The sequence below is a fragment of the Rana temporaria genome, chromosome 12, assembly GCF_905171775.1.
Source record: "Rana temporaria chromosome 12, aRanTem1.1, whole genome shotgun sequence".
Classification (NCBI taxonomy): domain Eukaryota; kingdom Metazoa; phylum Chordata; class Amphibia; order Anura; family Ranidae; genus Rana; species Rana temporaria.
In genome coordinates, this window is record NC_053500.1 from 89,816,585 (window position 1) to 89,842,997 (window position 26,413).

The 26,413-nt window shown below is 45.3% G+C and overlaps 1 protein-coding gene across 4 annotated transcripts in view; it reads right to left on the reverse strand.

The window, feature by feature from the left end:
• COASY (Coenzyme A synthase) overlaps positions 1–26,413 on the reverse strand; it is an 855,545-nt gene that overhangs the window by 91,119 nt on the left and 738,013 nt on the right. The window contains exon 8 of one of the 4 annotated variants that reach the window (XM_040331794.1): positions 8,125–8,179. The exons of the other annotated variants lie outside the window; for them this stretch is intronic. Within the exon in view, the coding sequence (XP_040187728.1) occupies positions 8,125–8,179 (55 nt within the window). The remainder of the gene's footprint in view (positions 1–8,124; positions 8,180–26,413) is intronic. 4 annotated transcript variants of the gene reach the window in all.

The following is a 26,413-nucleotide window of genomic DNA, read 5'->3' on the forward strand; positions in this document are numbered from 1 at the left end:
ACAGCTCAAAAACGTCATGGTAGGCATGAGGCCATAGACTAACATGGAGAGACGTTTTAAAGCTGCAAAAAACGTTCAGAAAAGTGGCTGTAAAAACGTCCATGGAAATGAAGCCTAAAAGGCAAACAGAATTCCTGGATGTGCAGCTATTTCTTCTCTTACATTGTCTCAATATTGTTGTCAGAATTCTGTCAGATTTTCTATTACAATCTGCTGAATAATGTGCTATTTGTGGGATCCCTTGGAACATACTCATTTCTATATTGCAAGGATCCTAACATGATCCTAACATGTTGTATCATTGTTTTTGGACTGAAGGCGTCACTGGCATTAAACACTTTTAAAGCATATGATTATTTGATAAAGTAAAACAAAGTAAATTAACCTTAATCCTCACATTACCCCAAATCCTAAAACCCAACTGCAGACTTTGACCATGCCCCATTTAATTGACCCTCCCCGAAGGCCATCCTGTTAAATTTTTTTAAATATGTTCCAGATGTCTTCTTGCTGGTCATGTGTCTGTTAAGGTAATTTTCCTGTTTGTCTCCTCTCAGTGAAGGTGGTTGGTCCTTAAAAATGCAGAGAATCATAATGTCAGCGCAGTTTCTTGCATCATTACAATGCAACTGCAGGGTGCGGTGATGGTACCCACAGAAAACATATTCACAAAACCTTCACTAACAATATGTCCCCAACCTTCTGGGTTTAATAACGCTGGGTATCATTCAGCCAGGAAGATTCCATGCATGTTGTGACAGAGAAGAGGTACTGCAGGGGGCAGTGACAAATGATGAGAACTGCATTGAAAGTGGCTTTGCTTTTATTTATTTTTTAAATACAACACCTGGTGCATGTCCAATAGTCCAGTGGCAAACAATGTCTTTGTGCCAAACAAACCTATACTGCAATTTATCAGGAATCAATATTTTAGTGCCAACAGAGAAAATGCCAAGAAATCAGATTTAAAATGGACTGAAAAATCTGCACCCAGTATAACGATCTGCCGGTTTTTGCTTATTATTTATGATTTTTTTTCAGATAAACATGTAACAAGGGCGCTCCCTAGCAGATAATGTCTGCATTGGATAAGGGTATTGAGAGGATGTGATCTTCAAACACTTCAGGCCGCACTCAAAGAGGAAAGCAATCTCTAATAGAAAACAGATAAATGAAAAAGGTGCCTCTAAGTGCAGGATTAAAAACTTTTAATATTGCCAAAAAGGATTATAAACACTTACAGCGCAACGCCGTGCCGTGTTTATGGTTGCCGTCCCCTGCTGATGTAATTTCCGGGATCCTTGTTCTATGCTGACGTAGACTGCTTCACCAGTGTTCCCAGAGCCTGAAGTGCACATCTGCTGGTCTCCCTGGATTTTTTTGCTGGAAGTTGCATATACTGGGACCCTCCTGATACTGGATCACCCCATTGTACACACGCATGACATGCCCTTTCTTATCTTTGATCTTGTAAGTGTTTTTAATCCTTTTTAGGGATATTAAAAGTTTTTATATCTGCACTTAGAGGTGACTTTTTCTTTTATCCGTTTTCTATTATGATTTGTTCAACCTGCATAAACTCAAAAGGTTTCTTCTTTCCAGAAACAAAGGTTAAAAGAAAACCAATGAGTTGTTAACAATATTATCCAGCTGTGCAGGAACTGTGACGTCATCACCCGGGAGGGACTTACCCCAGAGTTTTGTATGCGGTCGTGCTTATGTATCCTGAAAGGAAAAATTACCGTCAGGTAAGAATACAATTTTCTGTTTTCCTGACACAAGCATAACAGCATATACAAATAGGATGTAGCACGCCACAAATCACAAGGGAGGGTAATGCTGAAGTATTTATTAATCATTGACACTTGGATAACATATAACGTCCAAACTCTACCGTAGACAAGGCTGCCAGATCTACTCTATAAATTATTATAATAATTATTTCTGGGGAGACAGCCAGAAATGATTCGCATGAAGCCGCCAAACTTCTCCTTGCGTGAGCCTTCACACCTATTGGAGGTTTGACATGCAAATTCTTCTGATGGTCTTGACCAGCCACAAAACCAGCATTCTAGTGGACGTGGGCAAAACACTCTTTTGGCACCGCCTGGGATGACGAACAAATTCTCCACCTTTCTAAACTAGGCCATCTTCTGTACATACAGTTTAAGGGTAGCACCAACATCTAACTCGTGTGTCAGGGAAGACAAGTCCTCTCGCATTGCTGGGAGAATATCTTGGCTTTGGTGGAATGATTTGTTTACCTTAGGGTGAAACTGAGGAGCGTCCTCAGTATCACTCTGTCCGGAAAATTGCAACAATATGGGAGTTTGTGCCCCAGGACTTGGATATCCAATACTCTTCTTCCTGATGTGACAGCCGTAAGGAGTACTGCCTTTGATGTTTTGTTCCATAGTGAGATTGACTGATCCCCTAAAAAAGGGGGTTTGTGACAACATATTCAGTACTATTTGTAGATCCCAAGGGGGAACAACAAATGATCTAATCAGAGGCTGAACTCTACTTCAAGCCTTTAAGAATTGGAGGACCAACAGGCGAGTGGCTCATCTCACTCCTGAAACTGCTGACAGGGCTGAGACTTGAACCCTCAGCGTATTTACATGCAGGCCCATGTATAGGCCTGTATGGAGAAAGTCCAAAATGTGCGATTCTAGTGGAGATAGGGGACCGAATCCTCTGGCCCCTGTGAAGATGATACATTTCTTCTCGTTTTGGAATAAGTATTGTTTGAAGTGGCCGCTCTAGTCTTTAGTAGTTTCTCCATGACTGTGGCTGAATATCCCACTTAGTTTAATCTTTGCCGCTCAGTTTCCAAGCCGCTAAATGGAATTTGGTTGGATCCATGTGGGTTACTTGTCCCTGCTAGAGAAGATTCAGCACCTTCGGTAACAGGACTGGAAGTTCTAGTGCCAGTGATTGCAACAAGGGGAACCATGGCCTGTGGGGCCAAAAGGGAATGATCGCTATTAGTACTCCTAGGTGTCAGCGTATTCTGTTGAGCAATTTGATTAGAGGTATAGGTATTGGCGGGAATACATATGCTATATATTGCACACCCATTTGGAACTGAGCGCATTCACTCCTCCTGCTTCAGGAAATTGGATTCTTGTTATGAAACTCTTGCACTTATTGGCTGGTTATGCCATTAGATCAAGGCCTGGATGATCCCACTGCTTGCAGATCTCAAGGAACACGGTTTGGCTCAAGGACCACTCGTCGTTGTCCTGCGACTTGGTGCACCCGCTAAGTAGTTCTGAGGGGCTGGAATATGCATGGCTGTAATGCAGGGGTCTCAAACTGGTAGCCCTGCAGCTGTTGCAGAACTACAAGTCCCATATGTGACTGCCGTCCTGTTGTCCATGTTGTGTACTACATTGGCTCCCTTTACTTGTTTCCATAATGCTCTCAATGCCTAAAAGACTGCTCTCAGTTCAATTACATTGACATTTTATTTTTGCCTCATTTTTTACTGACCTTGGGATAGGAGCCCATTAAGGTGTGCTCCCCAGCCCATCAGTAAGGCATCCAATGTGATTACCAATAAATTAGTCTGGAGATCTCTTCCACTATACAGATATCTCCCTCACTTTACACTCGTAAAGTACTTGTACATCCTGTAAATCAATACTCTTGTTTAACCGAACTACTACGGAGGAAGTCAAACTATTTTCTAACGCCCACCTCACCTTCTGCCTGCTGGACCCCATTCCTTCTCAAATACTCAGTCACTCTCTGACTCTGGCCTACACTCTTTAACTCATATCTTCAACCTCTCCCTCTCTGCTGGCATCTTCCCCAACCCTCTGAAACATGCACTAGTCACTCCCACTCTCACTCACTAGACCTCACTGGACCCCACCACTCTTAACAACCTAAGACCCATCTCCCTACTTCCTTTTGCCAACAGACATATCAGCTGGGATGTCACACCACTTCCTCAAACCGAATCTATCTAAAACCGAGCTCATAATATTTCCTCCCCCATGTGCCCCTTCCCCTGAGTTCTCCGTCAAGATCAATGGCAAAACAATCAGTCCGTCCCAACATGCGAGGGTGCTAGGGGTAACCCTAGACTCTGAACTGTCCTTTCAGGCCCACATCTAATTCCTGTTCAAATCATGCTGCCTTAGCCTCCGCAACATCACCCCTTTTTAACCAAGGACACCACCAAGCTTCTAATTCAATCCCTGGTTTATCTTTAGCCTTGACTACTGCAACTCACTCCTCATTGGATTACCTTTACATACACTATCCCTTCTTCAGTCCATAATGAATGCTGCTGCAATCCACCTTACCAACCGTTCAGTGTCCTCCACCCCTCCCTGCCAATCCCTGCATTCACCCAATAAATAAAATTGAAAGTACTAACAATAATTTACAAAGCCATCCACAACTCTGCCCCCAGCTACATCACCAACCTAGTCTCAAAATACTAACAAAGCCGCTCTCCTCAGTCCTACCAAGACCTCCTGCTCTCTAGCTCCCTTGTCACTGCCTCCCATGCTCGCCTACAGGATTTCTCCAGAGCTTAGCCCATCCTTTGGAACTCCCTACCACAATCTGTCAGACTGTCCCCTAATCTACCCATATTTAGTCGAGCCCTGAAAACCCTTCTCTTTAACCACTTCCATACTAGGCACTTATACACCTTCCGGCCCAGACCAATTTTCAGCTTTCAGCGCTGTTGCACTTTGAATGACAATTACGCGGTCATGCTACACTGTACCCAAAATAAATTGTTATCATTTGGTTCCCACAAATAGAGCTTTCTTTTGGTGGTATTTGATCACCTCTGGGCTTTTTATTTTCAAAAAATAAATAAAAAAAGGACGAACATTTTGAAAAACAAACGCTTTTTTTTGTTTCCATTACAAAACTTTGTAAATAAGTACGTTTTATCCTTCACGGTGTAGCACAGATGGGGCGGCACGGATGGGCACAGATAGGGTGGCATAGATGGGCACAGATGGGTGGAACAGATGGACACAGATGGGCGGCACGGATGTACTGATGGATACCAATCAGTGCCAAACAATGCCTGCCAATCAGTGATGCCCATTGTGGGCACTGATTGGCATCCATTGTGGGCACTGATTGGCATCCCTGGTGGTCTAGGGTGGCATACCTGGTGGTGGGCATCCCTGGTGGTCTGGTGGCATCCCTGGTGGTCTAGTGTGGGCATCCTCCGGGGGGCTGCGCTGATAATCGATCAGCACAAACCCGCCCTGTCAGAGGGGCAGACGATCGGCTGTCCTCTACTCGTGTCTGACAACAACGATCCCTGCAACAACGATCACCGCTATGCGCGCCCCCAGGGGCGTGCATCGGCTCAATATCCTAAGGACGTCATATGACATCCACTCAGGGTATTGAAACCACTTTGCCGCCGTCCTTTTGCCTTTTTGTTAAGCGATGCGCAAACTGTTGGCGCTATATAAATCCTGTATAATAATAATAAATCCCCATCAGGGGACCTGGATTGAGTTGGTGACAGTTCGCCAAGTGCGATGGTTTCCACCACCAATCGAGGATCTCTTCATTGCTGGAGACACCCTGATCTGTTGCTTTGTGGAACGGCTTTTCCATTGTTTCAAGAACTCTACCTGGAAAGTTCTCAATCGCCAATGAGCTCACTTTACCATGACTATAGTCGCTGATAGTGACCCTAGTAAACCGAGGCACTAGGAGGCTGTGATGTATGGATGGATTGACCACCTTTATCTTGGTGATAAGGTCTGCTGCTTTCTCTGGCGAAAGCTCTGTGTTCTTTTGGGTGTCCAGGACTGCCCCCAGGAACATCATCCTCTGTGTATTCTGTCAATTAATTAGCCACCCAAACTCTACAAAGGTTTGCACCAGGCTCTCCTGATGATCTATTGGAACTTGAGGATTTTGGGCTACCAGAAAAACATTGTTCAAATAATGAAACACTTGCAGGCCTAGCACTTGCAAGATGACAAAGACAGGGATTAGGACTTTGGAAAATGTCCTTGGAGATGTTGACAAGCCAAACGGCAGACAGATGAATTGAAAATGGTACTCCATGACTGCAAACCGCAGATACCTGTGAACCTTTTTGTGGACTGGGACAGCGAAGTATGTGTCCTTTAAATCTAAGGATAACATCCAATCCCCTTGTCTGATGGCCTGCGTCACTGACTGCAGAGACTCCATTTGAAAATTCTGTACCTTGATATTTTTGTTTAATGCCTGAGCAGCAGTAGAGGTGGGCAGAGCGGGCAGAGAAAGTTCATCACACTGCACACTCTGCAGCACCTATCACTGTCCAGCCCAGAAGTCACCAGAGCTCTCCTCAGACCAGCACACAAGCTCTTCATTCAATCCATGGAAGCTGCTAGTAAGGTGAGGTACTAACATATTTGCAGAAAAAAACTGGATTAGTGTAAGAAACACAAGATTTATAAAACGTCCTGTGTGTGTAAGTCTGCAATCAGTGCTTGCAGATTACTGTTAAATTATCAGTATCCTGCAACTCTGATGAGATCACAGACCAGGAAAACGTCACTACTTCCCAGGTTCAGAAAACTTTACTGGACATTTACTAAAGGATGTGTATTTTGCTTGCAAACAAGGTGAGGGTCTGCTAGAATTAAGTCCCAAGCCTGTGATCAGTTATAAATGTAAAAAAAACTCTCTTCTGTGACTCATTATCAATCATTTTGGGATATCAGTATGTAGCTGCTAATCTATAACAAGGAATCTGAATTTTAGGCTGACAATAGAACACAAAATTTAGCACCAGAGCTGCCCTCTCCCTCTGATTGCACCTCTCCTCCTTCACAGCCACACAGAGCCCCTTAAACTGGGTGCACACACAGACCAAAAATTTGGTCAGTTCAGTAGGGACCAGACACATTTCAGTCTGTGTGTGGCCTCCCCTGTTTCTGTTCAACAGATATCGATAAGTAGATGGACTTCTTTTTTAACGGTCATGCTAGAAAACTTTACTTCAATCAGTGGCCAAAGCCAAATGATTGCAGACTGATCAGTGTATTCTGACATTGGATGGGGAGTCCCACTGTCAAAATACAATGGCACAGAAGGAGAGGATTCCTCCATCTGTCTTATTTGTGTGGATGGGGTGAATCTGTTCATGTATCTTTTCTTCCGCACACCAGCTAAACAAAAACAACAAAACGGTGCCTACTCCGCTTTAGACTCACACCACAGAAGCACAAGCATCTATTACTTCTAAGTGGGCATTTTTGCTCACACTGTTAATTTTTTTTCAACATCACTGTTGGCCCAAAACTTTACTGCAGGATAAAATGCGTACTGCAATTAAACTGCGCATGTCGCTACAAACTGCACACCAGCCCCTACTCCACCAGGGAGGGGGAGGGGGGAGGGGGGTGCAGTTTAAAAACTTTGCCCTGGGCACTGGATGGCCTTGTCCCGGCACCACATTGCATGGTGGGAGTTGTAGTTCTCCACACCACACACTAGACCTGGCTCACTGGTGCCTGCACTCTGCAGAGACTACATCTACTAGAATGGTGCTCAAAGCGAACGTGTCAGCTTCTCATGCTTCACTGCTTGTAGTAGGAACCAAAGTGTATAGAGGGATCATCTGTCTGCTCTGCACCCTGTTTGTGGCGGTATCATCTGTGGCTATGGCTCTAGTGCTTGATGCCTGTCTGCACAGTCCAAGACCATCTCCTGTATCATATCTGGATAGTCTCTGACCATCTTCTGAAACATGTTTGCAGTCTCTGACCATTTCTTGTATCATATCAGCAGAGTCTCTGACAATCTCTTGTATCATGTCTACAGTCTGTGGGGGGGGGGGGGGCTACAGAGGAGTCAAGAGTGGGAGCGCTGCCAGGACGGGGGTCACGTGTGGAGTCAGATGTCTGCAGACTGTGGAGAGGATAATTTAGGATGAAACCAAGGCCACCAAGCTGGAGCCTGAGAGGACCATCTGACTGAGCCCTGCAAGGTGCACCTGAGAGGAGGTCAGTGACAGTGCTGCAAGGCCAGTCTGAGGGGGGTCACTAATGTAAGGGGAGAATGAATACAGCAAGGTAAAGGGGCACAGATTTAAAAGTCCCCCCTGATATCAGTAACCCCCCCCCCCCTTACCTTAGTGCATTCACTCTGAGGAAGGTGGTCTGTGGTCCCCTCCATATCAGAGTTCCTGTTTAAAAATGTTACATTTTATTTAATCATAGGACATAATCCAGGATATACAACTGAACATTTCAGAAAGTATGACATTACAGTTAAACATTACAAATTTAGAACATATCATTACATCCAGAAAACAGAAAACCACATGTTAATTTGTCATCCAGAATGTCTCTTCCATTTCACATCATATATTACAAAAAAAAAATATTACACACATGTATTATGTATTATGTATTGTCGCCTCTGCCGCCCACTATTCAGATGGCCGGCCCCCTGGTGAGCGCCGGCCATCTGAATAACAGCAGTTGATTGGCTTTGGAAATGTCTATCAGAGCCAGCGATAGGCTTCCCGATTACAGCCGGTGAGCTCTAATCGGCTTCCAAATAGTTAACCTGGGGACGCACAGGGTGTGCGTTCCCTGGTTAACACTGACGCGCGTCTCAGCCGATTGGCTGACTGGGTATGGTTCTGGTTCACTGGGTCTGGTTACCGGTAACCCGATTGGCTGAAGCAACATTAAGGGCGGGAGAAGACATCGAGGGACAGTGGAGGGAGCATGGCTGACCCGAGAAAGGTATGGCACAGTGGCGACAATTGATGGCATGGCACAGTGGCGACAATTGAGGACATGGCACAGTGGCGACAATTGATGGGCACAGTGGCGACAATTGATGGGCACAGTGGCGACAATTGATGGGCACAGTGGCGGCGTTTGATGGGCACAGTGGCGGCGTTTGATGGGCACAGTGGCGGCGTTTGATGGGCACAGTGGCGGCGTTTGATGGGCACAGTGGCGGCGTTTGATGGGCACAGTGGCGGCGTTTGATGGGCACAGTGGCGGCGTTTGATGGGCACAGTGAGGCTGCTATTGTTTTTTTGTTTCATCACTGCATTCCAAGGTGACCAAGTCTTGGTGTATAATTCCTGCTAATGCCGTGCAGAGAGTACCAGATCCTCTAATCTACTAATCTCTTTTACTTTACGTAGCCACATCCCAACTGTCGGGGGAATTAGTGATTTCCATGTCAGAGGGATGCAAGCCTTAGCTGCATCTAAGGAGGTGACAAATAATAGACTCCTTATATACTTTTTCTGGTTTATGAGACTCATGAATGAGACAAAAGGCCGGGTCTTCCGCTAACGTGTAGTCCAACCTATGTCCAAAACTGTTAGCTAGTTTAGGACAGTTCCAAAATATATGTAGAATGGTGCCTTTACTTCCTTGGCATCTCCAGCAGAAGTCTGAACATTCAGGGAATATTCTCTTCATTCTCTCTGTTGTTCTATACCAGCGAGTAAGAATCTTAAAATTAGTCTCTTGTGTTTTTGCACAAATCAATGTTTTGTGCGCACGCCTAAAAATACGTTAACGCATTGTCAGTCCATTTGATCTTAAAATTTTGCTTGAGGAAAGTTAACCCCCATTGCTTCCAACTTAGTAAAATTTATACAAAGATTAGAGAGCGAGCAATACTTCTCAAATTCCCTCATCAGATTTGGAAGAGTAATAAGAGGGTTCGTGAGAGAGAATAACCTATCATCGGCAGAAGCCGAAATTTTATGTTGAATGTCTCCTATCTGTATTCCTGTAATATCCTGGTTTGAATGGACAGTGCAGAGAAGCAGTTCCAGTGACAGGGCAAAAAGAAGAGGTGAGAGGGGACACCCCTGTTGTGTTCCATTTGTAATTTGAAAAGTATCTGACAATACTTTGTTGGCTCGTACCTGGGCCATTGGACGGGAGTAAATGGAAGTAATCCACTAACATTTTATTGCCAAAACCTCCATGGCGTAAAACTGCCAACATGAAACTTCAATTCACCCTGTCAAAGGCCTTTTTCTGCATCTGTGTTCAGAAACACGCATTGCGTTTGGGATATATTAACTGCATGTAATAAGTTCAGGGCCTTCGTAGTGTTATGTCTTGCTTCTCATGTAGGGACAAATCCCACTTGATCCAAGTGGATCAAATTTGGGATAAAATGTTGAATCCTGTTTGCTAATATTTTAGTAAAAATCTTAAGATCTAAATTAAGCAAGGAAATTGGCCGATAATTTCCACAGGAGGTCAGATCTTTTCCCTCTGTGTATCACTGAAATGTGAGCTAGTAAAGTATCAGTCGTGAAAGTTGCAGAAGAGCCCAACGCATTAAATCGTTTAAGCATATATTGAGCAAGAGAGGCGAACAGTGTCCTATAGTATTGGGCTGTCAGCCCGTCAGGACCGGGTGCTTTATCCCGTTTAGGGGTACCTATTGCTCCTCAAAGCTCTCCTATTGTTATGGGCTCTTCAAGATTGTCTCTATCTGTATCCGATAGTCTCGGCGTAGATGATGAGAAGAGATAGAAGTCCATCTCTTCCAAAACCCCTTCGAAGCATGGAAAGATTAAATCCCTGGGAAAGACTGATAGACCAGAGAGGAATGAGCAAAAAAGGGATGATTTCCAAAATTTATAAGCTGCTGATAACCTCCAATGAGGAGGGGTTAATACACCCCTTGGAAAAATGGGAGATAGAACTAAATCAAACAGTTCCAGAGAGGCTGAAGAAGAGGGTTATGGATTATGTACACTCTACCTCAAGGGATACAAAAGTGAAAGAAATTAACTATAAATTGTTGTCCAAGTGGTATTATGTCCCCACTAAAATGTATAAAATAAATCACGATACATCACCCCTGTGTTGGAGGGAACGTGGGGAGGAAGGAAATCATGCCCATATCTGGTGGCAATGTAGAATGATCCAAACATATTGGATGGAGGTACTAGGTCTAATAAAACAGATAGAAGGGAAGGAGATAAGACTAGACCCTTGGAAATGTTTATTCCACGCAATGGACGATCAGAGGAAAAAATACAGAGCCGCCCTTACCCCGTTTTTATTAAATGCAGTGAAAGCATTAATCCCGAGAAATTGGAAAATGAAGAACCTCCAAGGATAAGGGAATGGTTTAGTAAGGTAGATAAGATAAGGGTAATGGAGGTATTAATAAGTTTTCAAGAAGATGAAGAAATAAGATTTCAAGAAACCTGGGGTAAATGGATGAACTTTAATCAATCCCCGACTTATTTGAAGGTCATGGGGAGTGAAGAAAACCTTTGGGTTGATACCTGGGGGGGGGGGGAGACGAGGGGGAGAAAAGAGCCCCCCCCTTTTTTTTTCTTCACATAATATGAAGTGATAGGGGGAGGACAGAAAGTCCCTCACCGCACTTCCTTAAAAAGGACACACACATATGGGCACTGGGATAGTTATAGGATACACTATAAAAGGGGAAATTTCCCCCTTCCCCCCTTTTTTTTGTGTTGTCTGATGACAAGAGACACGTAGGTGTATACATAAGGTGATGGGTTGAATGCCCTTTTTTTTCTTTTCTTCTTTCTCCCCCCTCCTCTCTTTCTTCTTCCCCCTCTCTTTTCTCTGTGATATATGGGTATCGGTGCGTATATGTGTCTACGGGGGGGGAAGAGTGGGAGATAGGCGGATATGATCATTCTGCCACCAGGAGGTCTTTAATAAGGGAGGTAGGAAAGGAAGGGAAAAGGTGCTAAGGTATAATATAAGTCCCATTATAGATGTATGAGTAGAAGGATGGACGTAACTCTGTACCCACACAAATCTTTTTTTGTATTTATGTATTATGTGGTATGTATATGTTAATGCATATGTTGGGATGCCGATTTTTTTTTAAAATCAGAAATAAGTTTATTGTAGAAAAATAGAAGTTCAACAACATAAACATACACAGGCAGATCGACAATGAATGCAGTTACAGGAGAAAAGAATCAGGGTGTAGTCACCCACTGGTATACACCAATTTTCCAAACAATACATACATACATAGTAGGTAAACAGATCATCAGATACTTGTTTAAGGCATAGAGGAGAAGATGTTGTAACTTAAAGTACTGCATTTTATAAGTCATTACCTCATAGATGGAATCTGACTGTGTACCATAATATTAACCAGTAACCTCAGGAAATAGAGGGCCAGATTCACAGAAGAGATACGACGGCGTATCTCCTTATACGCCGGCGTATCTCTGTGTTCCGGCCGTCCTAACTATGCGACTGATTCATAGAATCAGTTACGCATAGCTAGCCCTAAGATCCGACAGGTGTAATTGAATTACACTGTCGGATCTTAAGGATGCAATTCTAGGCCGGCCGCTAGGTGACGAGGCCGTTGCGGTCGGCGTAGAATATGCAAATGACTAGTTACGGCGATTCCCGAATGTCCGCGCTGCCTGTCGATCTAACTTTACGTCGTTTCCGTCGAGTTACGCCGCGTAAAATTAGGGCTGAGCCCTAGTTGTTCTAAGCCATGTTAAGTATGGCCATCGTTCAAGCATGGAAATTTAAAAAAACACGTAGTTTGCGTAAGTCGTCCGTGAATGGCGCTGGACACCATTTACGTTAATGTCTAAACAAATGACTTCCGTGCGACGTCATTTAGCGCAATGCACGTCAGGTAATTTACCCGCCGTCGCATGCGCAGTACGTTCGGCGCTGGAACGCGCCTAATTTAAATGGTGCCCGCCCCATTTGAATTGGGCGGGCTTGCGCCGAGCGCATTTACGTTACACCGCCACAAGTTTACAGGTAAGAGTTTTGAGAATCAGGCACTTACGCTGTAAACCTGCGTCGGTGTAACGTAAATCAGATACGTTACGCTGCCGTGGAGCAACGTAATTGTACCTGAATCTGGCCCAGAGAGATTAAACAAACTAGAAGAGGAGAGAAAAGAAAAAGAGGTAGGATAACAAAACAAGAGAAAGAAAAGGAAAAGAAAAGAAAAGGAAGAGAGAGAAATAAGAGAGAAAAGAAAAAAAGAAAAAAGGAAAAAAATAAGAGGATCTTTTTTAAGCCGTGGTCCACCAATGTAGTCCCAACTCCCCTCTACTTTGTAGGGAGGTATTGTATCACACCCCGCCCTCCGCACCCCATCATCATCACAATCACAACTCCACATCTTTGGCCTCGTACACACGAGAAGATCGATCCGCTGAAATTGATCCGCGGATCGGTTTCAGCGGATAGATCCGCTGGTGTGTACGATCCAGCGGATATTTATCCGCGGATATATTTCGGGCCGACGAATTTCCAGCGGATAAAGATTTCCTAACATGCTAAGAAATCTATCCGCTGGAATCGGCTCCAGCGGATCGATCCGGTGGTCTGTACAGACTCACCGGATCGATCCGTCCGAACCCATCCCTCGCATGCGTCGTAATGATTCGACGCATGCGTGGAATTCCTTATATGACAGCGTCGCGCACATCGCCGCGTCATCATCGCGGTGACGGCGTGACACGTCATTGCGATGGGAATTCGGCGCGGATTTCGATCCGATGGTGTGTACACTCCATCGGATCAAAATCCTCAGAGGATTTATCCACGGAAACGGTCCGGAGGACCGTATCCGCAGATAAATCCGCTCGTGTGTACTAGGCATAGGTCTTCCACCCTCTTTTTTGAACACTCTATCCCTGTAGTAATCTGTCCCTCACCAATTGGAGAGGACCTAATCCCGGGACGTCTAACCAAGGCTGCCACATTGAATAGAACTTCTTTGAAACATTACGGTGTTGGTATGTTCGTTTTTCACGAATCAGTAGACTATTGACCTGCTTCACCCACTGTTCACCTGTTGGTACTCTCGGAGTGATCCATAGTTTAGCAATCTCTTTGCGGGCGAGATAGAGTGAGCGAAGCACCGCAATATGCCCATTCGGCGACAAGTCAGGTAACTCCAAGGCACCAAGGAGACAAACCACTGGGTCATTAATAACTGGTATCTGAAATACCTGGGCTATAGTGTCTAGGACAAATTTCCAATACCTGAAAAGCTTTGGACATTTCCACAACATGTGCAGAAAATCTCCAGTGTGTGCATTGCATTTTGGGCATAAGGGGGTGTCCCTGATGCCCCACCTGTGTAACCGGGCCGGAGTTCTGTACACCCTGTGTAAGAGGTACAAGTGGGAAAGCCTCTGTGATGCAGATACAGAAACCAAGGGGGCAGACGTCAGGCATAACTCCCAAGTCTCCCCGTCTATAGGCCCCAAATCACGTTCCCACCCTCTTCTACAGGAGAGTTTACTTGCGTCATGCGTGGACTGGAGCAACCTGGCATAGACCCTCGATATCATGCCCGCCCTGTCATCCGTGGAGAGCACGTCCCTCATCAGAGGGTGCGCCATCAGAGAAAATGGGGAATGTCTACCCTCGCATTGTACAGCATGCCTTAATTGTAGGTATTGGTAAAATTGGGAGTTATGTAAGCCAAATTCCTCTCTCATAGTTGCAAAGGATTTAAGTACTGTGCCAGAGTATAACTGGGTGATATAGTGGATTCCCATCGCCTCTCACGGGCCAAAACCCCTTAGTTTGAAGAGTTCCTTGAAATATTTATTCCTCCATATTGGAGTAAACTGGCAGACCGTTTTAACTTTAAAAATGGATCTTACATATTCCCATAATTTATTCAGTAGACTAACTGTGGGAAAAGTAGTAGGGAATTGAGTAAGGCCTGCCTCTAGATACACCAGTGCCGTGAGATCCGAATCCACAGGAACTATCAGGGACCTAATCGAGTCAGAGTCATCCACTACCCCCCAGTTACCGAGGTGTTGAAGCTGTGAAACCTAAAACCTAGAATGTGGGACCGCCATACCCCCCTGGTCTACCGCGAGCTGCATAGAGTACAGACTGATACGGGCCAATCCACCACCCCAAATTAACTCCCTAAACTGGGTGTCTATACGGGTAAACCATCTGTGGGTAATCCAAATCGGGGAATTGTGAAAAATATATAGAAGTTGAGGTGCCCACATCATCTTAATTAAGTTAACTCTTCCGGTTACGGAAATAGGTAGTTGCCTCCAAAATGAGCATTTTAGCCGGAGCTTCTGCAACATTGGGGACAGGTTCTTGTCAAGGTATTGAGTTGGGTCAGGCATAACCTGTATGCCTAGGTAACAGAATTCATCAACTACGGCAATGTCTCTAGCGCAGTCAGGCAAAGGGCCCGGCAAGGGGTCTAGAGGCATAAGAACTGACTTGTTCCAGTTGATGCTAAAACCCGATAGCCGACCAAAGTCAGCAATCAGGCCCATTACGTTCTCCAAGGAGCTACCCGTGTCTCCCAGATATATCAGTGTGTCATCTGCATAGAGGGAGATCACATCCTTTCTGGGCACCCTCTGAAACCCTACTATATCCTGTGTCTTTCTAACATGTATGGCCAATGGTTCAAGAGCCAGGGCAAACAGGGACGACAAGGGACACCCCTGCCGAGTGCCCCTAGCGAGACGGAAGGGGTCCGACACTTCTCCATTGATACGCATTCTCGCCGTCGGGGAACTGTACAGTTGTTGGACCCATTTCAAAAATGAGGGACCCACCCCAAATCGAGTCAGAACCTCCCAGAGATAGGGCCACTCCACACTGTCGAACGCCTTAGCAGCGTCCAACGATAGAATCGCCCTATTACCTATGTTATCCGGAGGGATCTGCAAGTTCAGGAAAAGTCTGCGCAGATTCTGAGAAGTAGATCTCGTTGGAATAAACCGAACTGATCCCTATGTATCACTTTTTGTATACAGCTAGCCAGCCTACTAGCCAGAATCCTGGCCAACAGCTTGACATCACATGTCAGAAGCGAGATCAGTCTATAAGAGTCTGGTGACAGGGGATCTTTACCGGGATTCAATAGGACCATGACAAGGGCCTCATTCATGGAGGGGGAGGGATCCTGTTTCAAATGCATGATTATACATTCTAACATGGATAGGAAGAAGTTGATCCGAGTACCTTTTGTACACCTCGGATGGTAGCCCGTCAGCCCCGGGTGCCGACCATTTTTCGAGTCGGCCAGGGCTTCTAGTAATTCTTCCTCAGTCAGAGGAGCATTGAGCAGGGCAATATCCGAAGCGGACAGAGATGGCAATGGGTACCTGTCCAGAAACGAATGAATATCGTCTCGAGTATGGCTGACCTTAATAAACATCCTGAAAAAAGAGTTTAAAAACATTTGTGACATCAGTGGTGGAGTGGCAAGAATTCACCTCGGAATTTATTATAGATGCAATATGAGAAGATGGCTGTTGTGATCTAGCTAATAGTGCCAGCATGTGCCCTGTGTTCTCCCCCTCCTCAAAGTGACTCTGCTGTAGGAAAAAACGTTTATTCTCAGCTAGTTGCATGGATAGGTCTTTAAGTAAGGTTTGGGCTGCCGGCCACGAGCGCCTCGCGTCATCCGTAGGGTCAGCAACATATCTGGCCTCAGAGGATCGTGCTTCCTCCAAGACCGACATCTCCTATTCCTTAGTGGAGGTTTTTATCTGGGAAATTACTCTAATAAATTGCCCTCTCAGAAAAGCTTTAGTCGTTTCCCAAACTACGTCTAATGTTGCAGTATCTAAGTTATGCCTAAGGAAATTTGTAAGGAGTTCCGGGATAGGGTCTGAGTCTGGTATAAGTGAGAGCCAAAAGGGGTTAAGTTTCCAGAGGGTATTACCCCTACCAGCCCCACACCTAACATCAATCGACAGAGGGGAATGTTCCGAAATTTGTCTAGGGTGGTATTGAGACGACTCCAACATTGGTAGGAGCAAATCATTCCCCAGGCCAATTCTGGACAAGCCCCCCACCGAGGCAGATTGGCACGAATAAACTCTGGCATCCGGATTATGAACCCTCCAAACATCCGTTAGGCCCATTTCCAGCAGCAAGCGGGCAAACGGAGTAGGCCCACTCCCTCTCTGCACTCCAACCCCCCCTCGGGCAGATAGTCTGTCCCTAGTGTGATCTAGACAGTTATTAAAGTCACCTACCACTAATACAGGGATACCCGGGGAGCAGGCAATAAAATCTGTCAACTTCCTCAAGGTGTTAGTTGAGAAGGGAGGGGGAATATACATTCCTGCAAGGACACATTTAGTTCCGTATACACAGCATAAAATAAAGACATACCGCCCATCAGGGTCAATTTGTGTTTCTAGGGCTGTAAACAGTGTGCCCTTTCTAACCTGGATGCTCACCCCCCTCGAGTACACTGAGAAAGTAGCATGGAATTGGTGGCTAAATTGCCTTACTGCAAATTGGGGCGTGGAGGTCGGGGGGAGGTGAGTCTCCTGCAGACAAATAATATCAGCAGCCAACCGCTTGACCGTACGGAGCACAGCCAAGCGCTTGACAGGGTTACTCAATTCCCGCACATTTCATTTTCATTTCCTGGACACAAATCTGGTTATCTTAGACATTGCATTTTTAGAGCAGGTAAAACATGGGTATCAATGGCATATTCACAGTACTGGAAAGCAAGACAGCAAAACACCCTGGGAGGGAAAGTTGGCAACAGATCCTCGGGTGAGTGTAAAAAGATGCACAGCAAATTAAGGCAGTACAATATTGGTGACAGTGACAAGGCAAGGTGTGCCACATAGTAGACAGGCGAGGCAGTTACGGTGGGGCGAATGGTCTTAGGGAGTAGATGGAATATTAAAGGCGGTGATCCCACAGCAAAAATTTCAAATAAAAGTAGAGACATCAAAAGTAAAAATAAAGTTAAAGAGTAACAGGCCAACATGGCCAAACTTGTGCGCCCGCAGGCAAGGTGAGGCCTGTACCCGGCCAACATGGGGGCAACAGTGGAAGAGCACATAAGTGTCTGAACTTCTCAACAGCTAGATTAGATAGCCCAGATGTTAAAGTGTGGACTAAACATCAGCAGCCTCTCCGCCTTGGCATAGGGGTATAACAGGTACTTATCAAAATGATTCAACCGGTGCATCACCCGTCTTGTTGAGCACGGTGTCGGTTGCGACCCTCGCGTAGCGACTGTTCCTCTCTGTCCAACCACTGTGCGGCTGAAGACGGAAGATCAAAGAAGTGGACGGATCCCAACACTTCCACTCTTCGCCTGGAAGGGTACAGCATAGCATATTTCACATCTAGTGTTCTGAGGCGACGTTTCACACCCAGGAACTTTGCGCGTTGCTTTTGCAGCTCAGCAGAGAAATCAGGGAAACAAGAGATTTTAGCATTATCAACTTTCATGGCTTCTGGTTTGATCCTGGCATTGCGTAGTATGGCATCCCTATCTTTGTAGTGAAGAAGTTTGAAGAGGAAGGGTCTTGGAGGGGCCCCTGGCAGCGGAGGCCGAGAAGGCACCCGATGCGCTCTTTCAACCGAAAATAATGGGGTGAAAGCCTCCTTGCCAAATGCAGTCACCAGCCAGTTCTCATTAAATTCTACAGGATTTTTCCCCTCAGCTCTTTCAGGCAGACCAACCAGCCTCACATTATTCCTTCTCATTCTATTCTCCAATTCCTCTAAACGGTATGAATGCTGTGTAAGGAGATGGTTGTTGTATGTAAGATCTCTTTGCATGGGGGCCATGTCATCTTCTATGGAGCTCACCCTCCCCTCCACAGCAGATGTCCTCTCCCTTAGCTTTTGTGCATCTTGCCTCATAAATGATATCTCAGCTTTAACACCCTTAATATCAGCAGTCAGGGCAGCTAGGGAGGTATTGCATGTGGTAATAGCTGCAAATATGTCTATTAGTGAGGGCTCACTATCAGTGGCAGGGTTGGTGAAGGTTTGCGGCCTAGTGGAGCTGCCGTTAGGGGTACTCACTATGGTCCAGGGGTATTCCGGGCCTCCGCCATTCTCCAGGGGGACTGTGTCGTCCGCATCCGATGATCCACCGGGCATCTCACTTTGCATCCCCGGGTGAGTATTAGGATCCGTGGCCAGCGTTCAGGAGAAGAGGTTCTCCACTCCCTCCCTGTGCTTCTCCTTAGCCATTCGCTGGGCCTGGGCGCCATCTTGGAGCACCATGCTGTCTGCGGACATATTGCCTCTTAGCCGCTGACATCTTCCTCAGATCGGGGAACAGAGGACACCGGAGTGACCAGGGCACCTTCCCACAGCGATCGGGCACAAAAAACAGGTAGGACGGGCGATACTCAAGATGGATTGCAGGAGATTCGGCGGAGAGAAGCTGAAGGTGCGTCCGGCTACATCAGCTGCCTGGCCACGCCCCCATGGATGCCGATTTTAAAAACCTTTTTAAGAAAGTTTGTAAAGATTTTTCTATGTGAAAAGAATAAAAACAATTTAAACATAAGAAGTCTATCTGGGCTTGTGTAGGGGGCTTGACCTGCAAGTTGTATAAAGATTTATAAAATTCTTGGAAATCCTTTGCTATGTCATGTGGTGTCGTGACTTTGGGCCTGTTGGGTGAGGCCAACTGTGTATAATATAGGTCTTTCGTTTCTGCCTTTGCAAAGTTCTAGCTAATACTTTCCCACATTTATCCCCAGATTCATAGGAAAACTTCCTACAGATCTGTAGTGCCGCCTTGACCTTATATTGAAGAAGATCTACAATTTGTGTCCGTTTAGCAAGAAGGTCTCTCTCCAAGGAAAGAGTCTGAACCCGTTTATGACAGAGCTCCAGGGTGGCTAATTCTTCAAATAATAACTTAAGTTGTACAGAGTGTTTGCGCTTGATCCTGGCTCCGTGCTTAATCAGCACACCTCGGATAATGGATTTATGCGCCTCCCAGACAATTCCAGGGTCACAATCTGGAGTGTTGTTGGTGCTAAATTAAAAACACAGCTCCTTGGTAACATCCTCTAAAACATCTGTATCTTGTAGGAGGCTTTCATTCAGTCTCCAATGAGTAGATCTAGTCGAAAGAGAGTCGTGTAAGGCATATGTCAAAGATATGGGTGTGAGGGAGCTCCAGCAATGGGGGCGTGACCGGATGTGTGTGTGAGGAGGGTGAGAGGTGCAGCATGTGAGATGAGGTGAGATCCGCTTCCTCCATGATCCACCACCCCCCATGAGAGTGTCCTCCGCAAGACCCCCTGTAGCTCCCCAGCAGAAGTTTTCATTACTTGGCGTACCTTTTGATGAAGTTTGCTGAAGTCTCCCATAGATGAGACGCCGGCCGGCCGGCCTGCCTGCCGAGCGCTTTTTATCGGGGCGCGGCGAAGAGAGAGCCCCGTGGAGTGAACTGCAAGCTGGGACTTACCCGCCAGAGTACTGGAGGATTCGCCGCGGTGGGTTCACTCGTAGCCTGTGATCTGGGCTACGCTGTGGGACCTGCTGCGGGATCCAGGATTGGACCGCGGTGTCAGCTGACCAGATCACGTGAGCAGCACAGCGGACCTCAGTGTCTCTCAGCCGGAGGATAGAGGAGGAGGAGGAAAAGGCTGTGGAGCGTCCTAGAGGGGCCCCCCCTCGCTCCCCCCATAAGGCATACTCGGCACCGGACAAGCACCGCACGGAGGGGAAGCCAGGACAGAGGTAAGGGGGAAGGAAGAAGAAAGAAAGAAAAGAAAAAAAGAAAGAGAAAAGGAAAAGAAAAATGTTTCTATTACCCAAGTGTCAAGTGCCTCTGAATCCCCTATGAATTTTATGTAGTGACTTGCTGCTGCTGAAGGAACTTCTCATAAAGTTTGTTGGGGTCAGCGCATAGGTACCTTGTTTGCCCAACTATTTGGACTGCTTAAATTCCCTACATCTCCCCCCGAGTACCCTTAAAGGGGATGGAATAGGGAGAGAGGAAGAAGGAATAAGGTATAACTAGACCTGACCCTTTTTTTTGTGGGCTCTCTTTGTGCTTTTCCCTAAAACACATCTAAAGACTCTTTCTCTGTTTACACTAGGAGCGTGGCCGGATGTAGGAGCGATGCAAGAGTGAGTGGGTGAACTTGCTCCTCCGCTCCGCTCCATACCCCTTATCGCAGCATACAATAGAGGCGTATCAACAACGCTCGCTCCAACGCATGTGGAAAAGGATAGGGATAAAGGAAAGTTGTATTTGTATTATGGTTGAGGTTTGTATAGGGAGGTATGGTAGTTGGGAAGTCCCAACAATGGTGTGCAGTGTGGAGGTCACATGTAGAGGCCCTAGGGGAGGCCCAGGAGGGCCAAGGGAGGGAGGGGGGTGTAGCGGGGGGAGGGAAAAGAGGGAGGGACGTATTAGGGAGAGAGGGGGGGAGGGGGGGGTGAAATGGTTGGGTTACACACCACTATTAAGCGTTTGTTGACACTACTCACAATTGCAATTTCCCTATTTAGATTGTTTTCATTATTTTTCTGTTTTAAGGTATGGCAAAGTTGGTAATGTTTTTTGCGGGTTCCCCCTTTTTTTTTTCTCCTCTTTTTTTTTCTTGCCCTTCCTTTTACTGCTTCTTCAGTAACAGGGGAGTTGTATTATACTCTCACTTTTTAAAAAAAAAAGCAATGCCCCGGGGAGGTTTTTTATATAGTAACACACTATTCCTGGAAAAACGTGTTTTTTCTGGCTCTTTTTTTCAATATATACAACTTTTTTGACTGATGTGTGTTTTTTTTGGGCCTTCTCCACTCTCCTTTTACTACCGGGACCCTTTTTTTTTATTTTTTGTCCCGAAGATACAAACTGGGCAAAGGTCAAGGGTTGCTAAACTTAACCATAACACATGGTAGATAAGACGTTCTGTATAAAATCCCTTAATGTGCGGGGAATGAGGGACCCAACCAAGAGAGCAATCATTTTGGTTATGTTGGGGGGGGAGGTGCCGGTCTGCTCTGTCTACAGGAGACACACTTAACTGTAAGTACAGCTACACAGTTGAGCGGCCCAAAATTCCAGGCCATTTACCACTCGTATCACTCATCCTACTCTAGGGGAGTAAGTATACTGGTGGGGAAGGGATTGGTATTCTCCTGTAGAGAGAGCAGGGTAGACGATCAGGGAAGGTTTATTTTTTTATTCTGCCTAATTGAAAATAGGCTATTTGTGATAGTTAGCGTTTATATTCCCCCCCCATTTAAATTTGAAGTCTTGCATAAATTGATCGAGTTTACATTGGACAAACCAGGAATACCGATAGTTATTATAGGCGATTTTAATGAAGTCTTAGATAGGACCCAGGATAGGTTCCCGCCAGGAAATAGACCTAAAACAAAAGGAGAGGACCGATTAGCGCTATTTTTGGATGAAGTAGGGCTATGTGACATTTGGCGTATGCGCTATCCGCAGGAACGTCAATACTCCTGTTTTTCGAAGACTCACCACACTTTATCCAGAATAGACATGGCGTTGGGTAACGAGGAGGCAACATCACTAGTAATAAATATAGAACATGGCCCACGAGGAGTCTCTGATCACTCGCCGATTGAGTTGACAATAAAAACTAGGGGTAAATGGTACCCAAGAGAATGGAAAATTAGCCCTCACTGGCTCGAACTAATGAGTGAACACAGTATGGTGATGTCGGCTCTTAAAGAATTTATTCAGATAAATGAGGGAACTGCATCAGTGGGGGTGGTATGGGACTCCCTAAAAGCCTACCTCCGAGGCCTCCTAATCCAAAAGATAGCAGGGATTAAGAGGAAGAACAGGGAGGGAGAGAGTGAGACAAGGAATCAGTTGCTACAGGCAGAGACGAGATACATTGAAACCCCAACCTCTCATAGCTTAAAAGAGTGGCTAGAAAAACAACAAATATATAAAATGACTATATTAAAAAGAACAGAGGGAAAACGAATTTTCCAGAAACAGAATCAGTTTGGAGAGGGAGAGCGAGTGGGGCGTTTATTATCTCTACTTATTAGAACCAATGCCCCCCCCTCCACTGTTACAGCAGTTAAGTTATCAAACGGTGAAACCTCCTTCGATAAAACCGTGATATTAAATACCTTTAGAGAATTCTTTGTATCCCTTTATAGCTCCAAGAGAAGGGAGGGGACTGAAGGACTGGAAACATTTTTCCAGGGACTGCCCATCCCGACCCTATCGGAGGAAGAAAACATTAACATGGAGGCGCCAATTACTCTAGGAGAATTAAAACATGCAGTGGCGGGGATGTCAACTCAAAAGTCACCAGGCCCAGATGGGATGCCCGTAGAGATCTATAAAAGATATGGGGATATCCTGCTACCAGAACTCCTAAAGACACTAAATTGGGCATTGACTCAGGGAATACTTCCCACCTCTATGACAGAAGCTACTATCATTGTTTTGCATAAGGAGGGGAAGGATCCAAGAGAGGCTTCATCGTATCGCCCTATCTCACTCCTATGTACTGATGCCAAGATATTGGCCAAAGTGTTAGCCACACGCCTTAACCGGTATATCCAAGCGCTTATACATCCTGACCAATCTGGCTTTATTCCCAATAGGTCAACCAGTGCCAACATCAGGAGAGTGTTCCTGAATATGCAAATTCCAACAGAGGGAGAGGGCTCTAGAGCCGTCTTAGCCCTGGATGCTGCCAAGGCTTTTGACAGTCTGGAATGGGACTACCTATGGAAGGTCCTAGAGAAATTCGGGTTTGGCCCCAGGTTCATGAGTTGGGTGAAGTTGTTATACAATCAGCCAAGAGCAAAAACTAAAATCAACAATGAATTTTCAGAAATTTTTCAACTAGAGAGAGGAACGCGACAGGGCTGTCCCCTTTCTCCCCTACTGTTCGCTTTGGCGATGGAACCATTAGCCATTAAAATTAGGAAAACTAAAGATATACAAGGGTTCCATAGACAGACTATAGAGGATAAGATCGCACTGTTTGCGGACGATGTCCTCTTCTTTTTGGGAGACGTTGAAACCTTGTTAAAAAATGTGATCAAAGTAGTGGGCGAGTTTGGGCTATGCTCCGTGTTGGTCATTAATTGGGAAAAGTCAGCATTACTGCCAATTGACTCCCTCGGTGCCCAGATACCCCATGGAATCCCTCAGCTAAAAGTTGTAGTTATGATGAAATATCTTGGGATATGGATCACGAGGGACATTAATAGCTTTGTCCAGAATAACTTAATTCCTCTTTTGTCTAAATGGGAACATAAAAGAGATGTCTGGTGTAGACTACCATTATCTATAGCGGGACGATGTTACCTGATAAAGATGCTATGGTTGCCCCAGTTACTCTATATCCTCCATAACTCCCCAGTCTGGATAGTTAAAAAATGGTTCAAAAAGATAGAATCCCTCTTCAGAGAGTTAATTTGGAAGAAGGGACAAGCTAGGATTTGTCTCCAGACCATGCAGTTACCAGCTAAAGAGGGGGGAATGGCAGTACCTCACCCGAAAACATACTTTATAGCCTCACAGCTACAACAGCTTGCGAACTGCGGACTGGAGGGAGGTGGAAACTCCGGTAGATTGATGCTAACAGGAGCACCACATAGGACAATAGTGGAGGCACTTGAGGCTGGTTCGTGCGTCCATAGATGTCCAACTATAAAACTTAGCCTTAAAGTGTGGCAAACAACAAAAGCATTGATGGGCTACAAGGGAATAACTATATTTGCCCCTCTCTGGTGCAACCAAAACTTAAGAGAATTAAAAGACATCGAGAGATGTAAAGAATGGGAGAGACAAGGGATAAGCCGTTTAAACCAACTGTACAATGGAGAACAGATGAAATCCTTTGCAGACCTGCGACAGGAATTTAATATAACAAATAAAACATTTTACAGATATCTACAGATACGACATGCTATCCAAGCTCAGTTTGGGTCACAACCCATTGTATGGTCCTCGGCCCCCACCCTCCTGAAAATAACCTCTCCAAAAACAACCAAAGGCCTGATATCTGAGTTGTACTCTAGATTGGGAGCTAAAACAATAAGTAGGGCAGGCCCCATTAGGAGCAGGACAGGATGGGAGAAAGACTTAGGTCAAATGACCACGGAACAGTGGAGTGCGATCTTGAGGAGGGGGGTATTGGTCTCGATCTCCCCATCCCAGAAAGTATCACACTTGTTCCTCTTGCATAGAGTATACTATACCCCCAGGAGAATGTTCAATCTCGGGTGGAGAAGTACTGACGAATGCCCAAGGTGCAGAGCGACAGGCAATCTTATCCACATGATGTGGAAATGCCCAAAGTTATTTAGATACTGGGAGGAGGTGGTCACCATAATAAATAAAACTTTTAAAATTAAGTTAGAAGCTGAGTCTAAGATATGCTTGTTAGGCAGCATAGAGGAGAATAGAGTGCCAGCCAGTTCCCTTGAAGTGGTACTGAGATGCCTCTTCCAGGCAAGGAAGTTAATTGCGTTGAGGTGGCAGGCCAAGATACCACCCACTGTCAAATCTTGGGTTGAAACTATTAACACAATGATTTGGAGTGAGAGAGTGACACTTACTCAACAGGGGAATTATAGTAAGTTTGTGAGGATGTGGAAACACTGGCTAGACGAAACAGGATGTTCTATATAGTAATCGCCATTCAAATTTAATAAATATCTTAACCCGCTATCGGGCATTCCTTTATGGGGAAGACGTATTTAACGAAGTACATTAACTTCAAAAACTGGCTCACGGTGTGATGGGAGGGGGGGAGGGCTGGTGAGGGTTTGAGGGGTGGGGGAGAGGAGGCGAGGCGAGGTATGACAGTTTAGAAACAAGTTTTTTTTTTCATTTATTCACAATGTCATAAAGAACGAGGGTAGGAAAAGATAAGGGGAAAATAGGGAAAAAACGTATGGTTGTGTATTGTTTATAACACGTACGATGATGTAACACTTTTTGTATCTTTTTATACGCAAACAACAATAAAAAAACATTGAATATAAAGATATGGGTGTGTGATCTGACCAAGTAATAGAGCCTATAGTAGCGGTTTGGACTGCGTGAAGTTGAGCATGTGGGACCAAAAAATTGTCAATCCGAGAATGATTTATGGGGGGGAGCGTAGAAAGTATTGGGACTAGTGGTATACTTAAATCTCCTCCTACAATCAAATGTCCAGTTGATAATTCAGTCAGTCTTCCTAGCGTCTTACTTATGAAGATCTCTTGATGTTCATTAGGGGCATATACTGGCGCCAGAGTCACCTTAACATCTCCCATCATGACTTTCCAAAACAAGAAACGTCCTTCTGGGCCCCTTATTGAATCAGTATAGAGCCATGGTACCCTGCCCGTAATGAGGATAGAAACCCCCCTTGACTTTGCTGATTGATTGGTGGAGTGGTATACCGTCGGGAATGACCCACTCCGTAAGATGGGTACTTTATTATCCTAAATGTGTCTCCTGTATGAAAGCAATATCAGACTTAAGACGTTTCAAGTCATGTAGGAGCATCCGTCTTTTTTCGGGCGTATTTAGCCACTTAGCATTAAACAAGGTCACATTAAGGACCTCCATACCAGGGTTTGGGATAGGGAAGGGTGAAAAAAAAGGGGGCAGAAAGAATATCTATCCAAAGAAAAAAAACTAAAATATT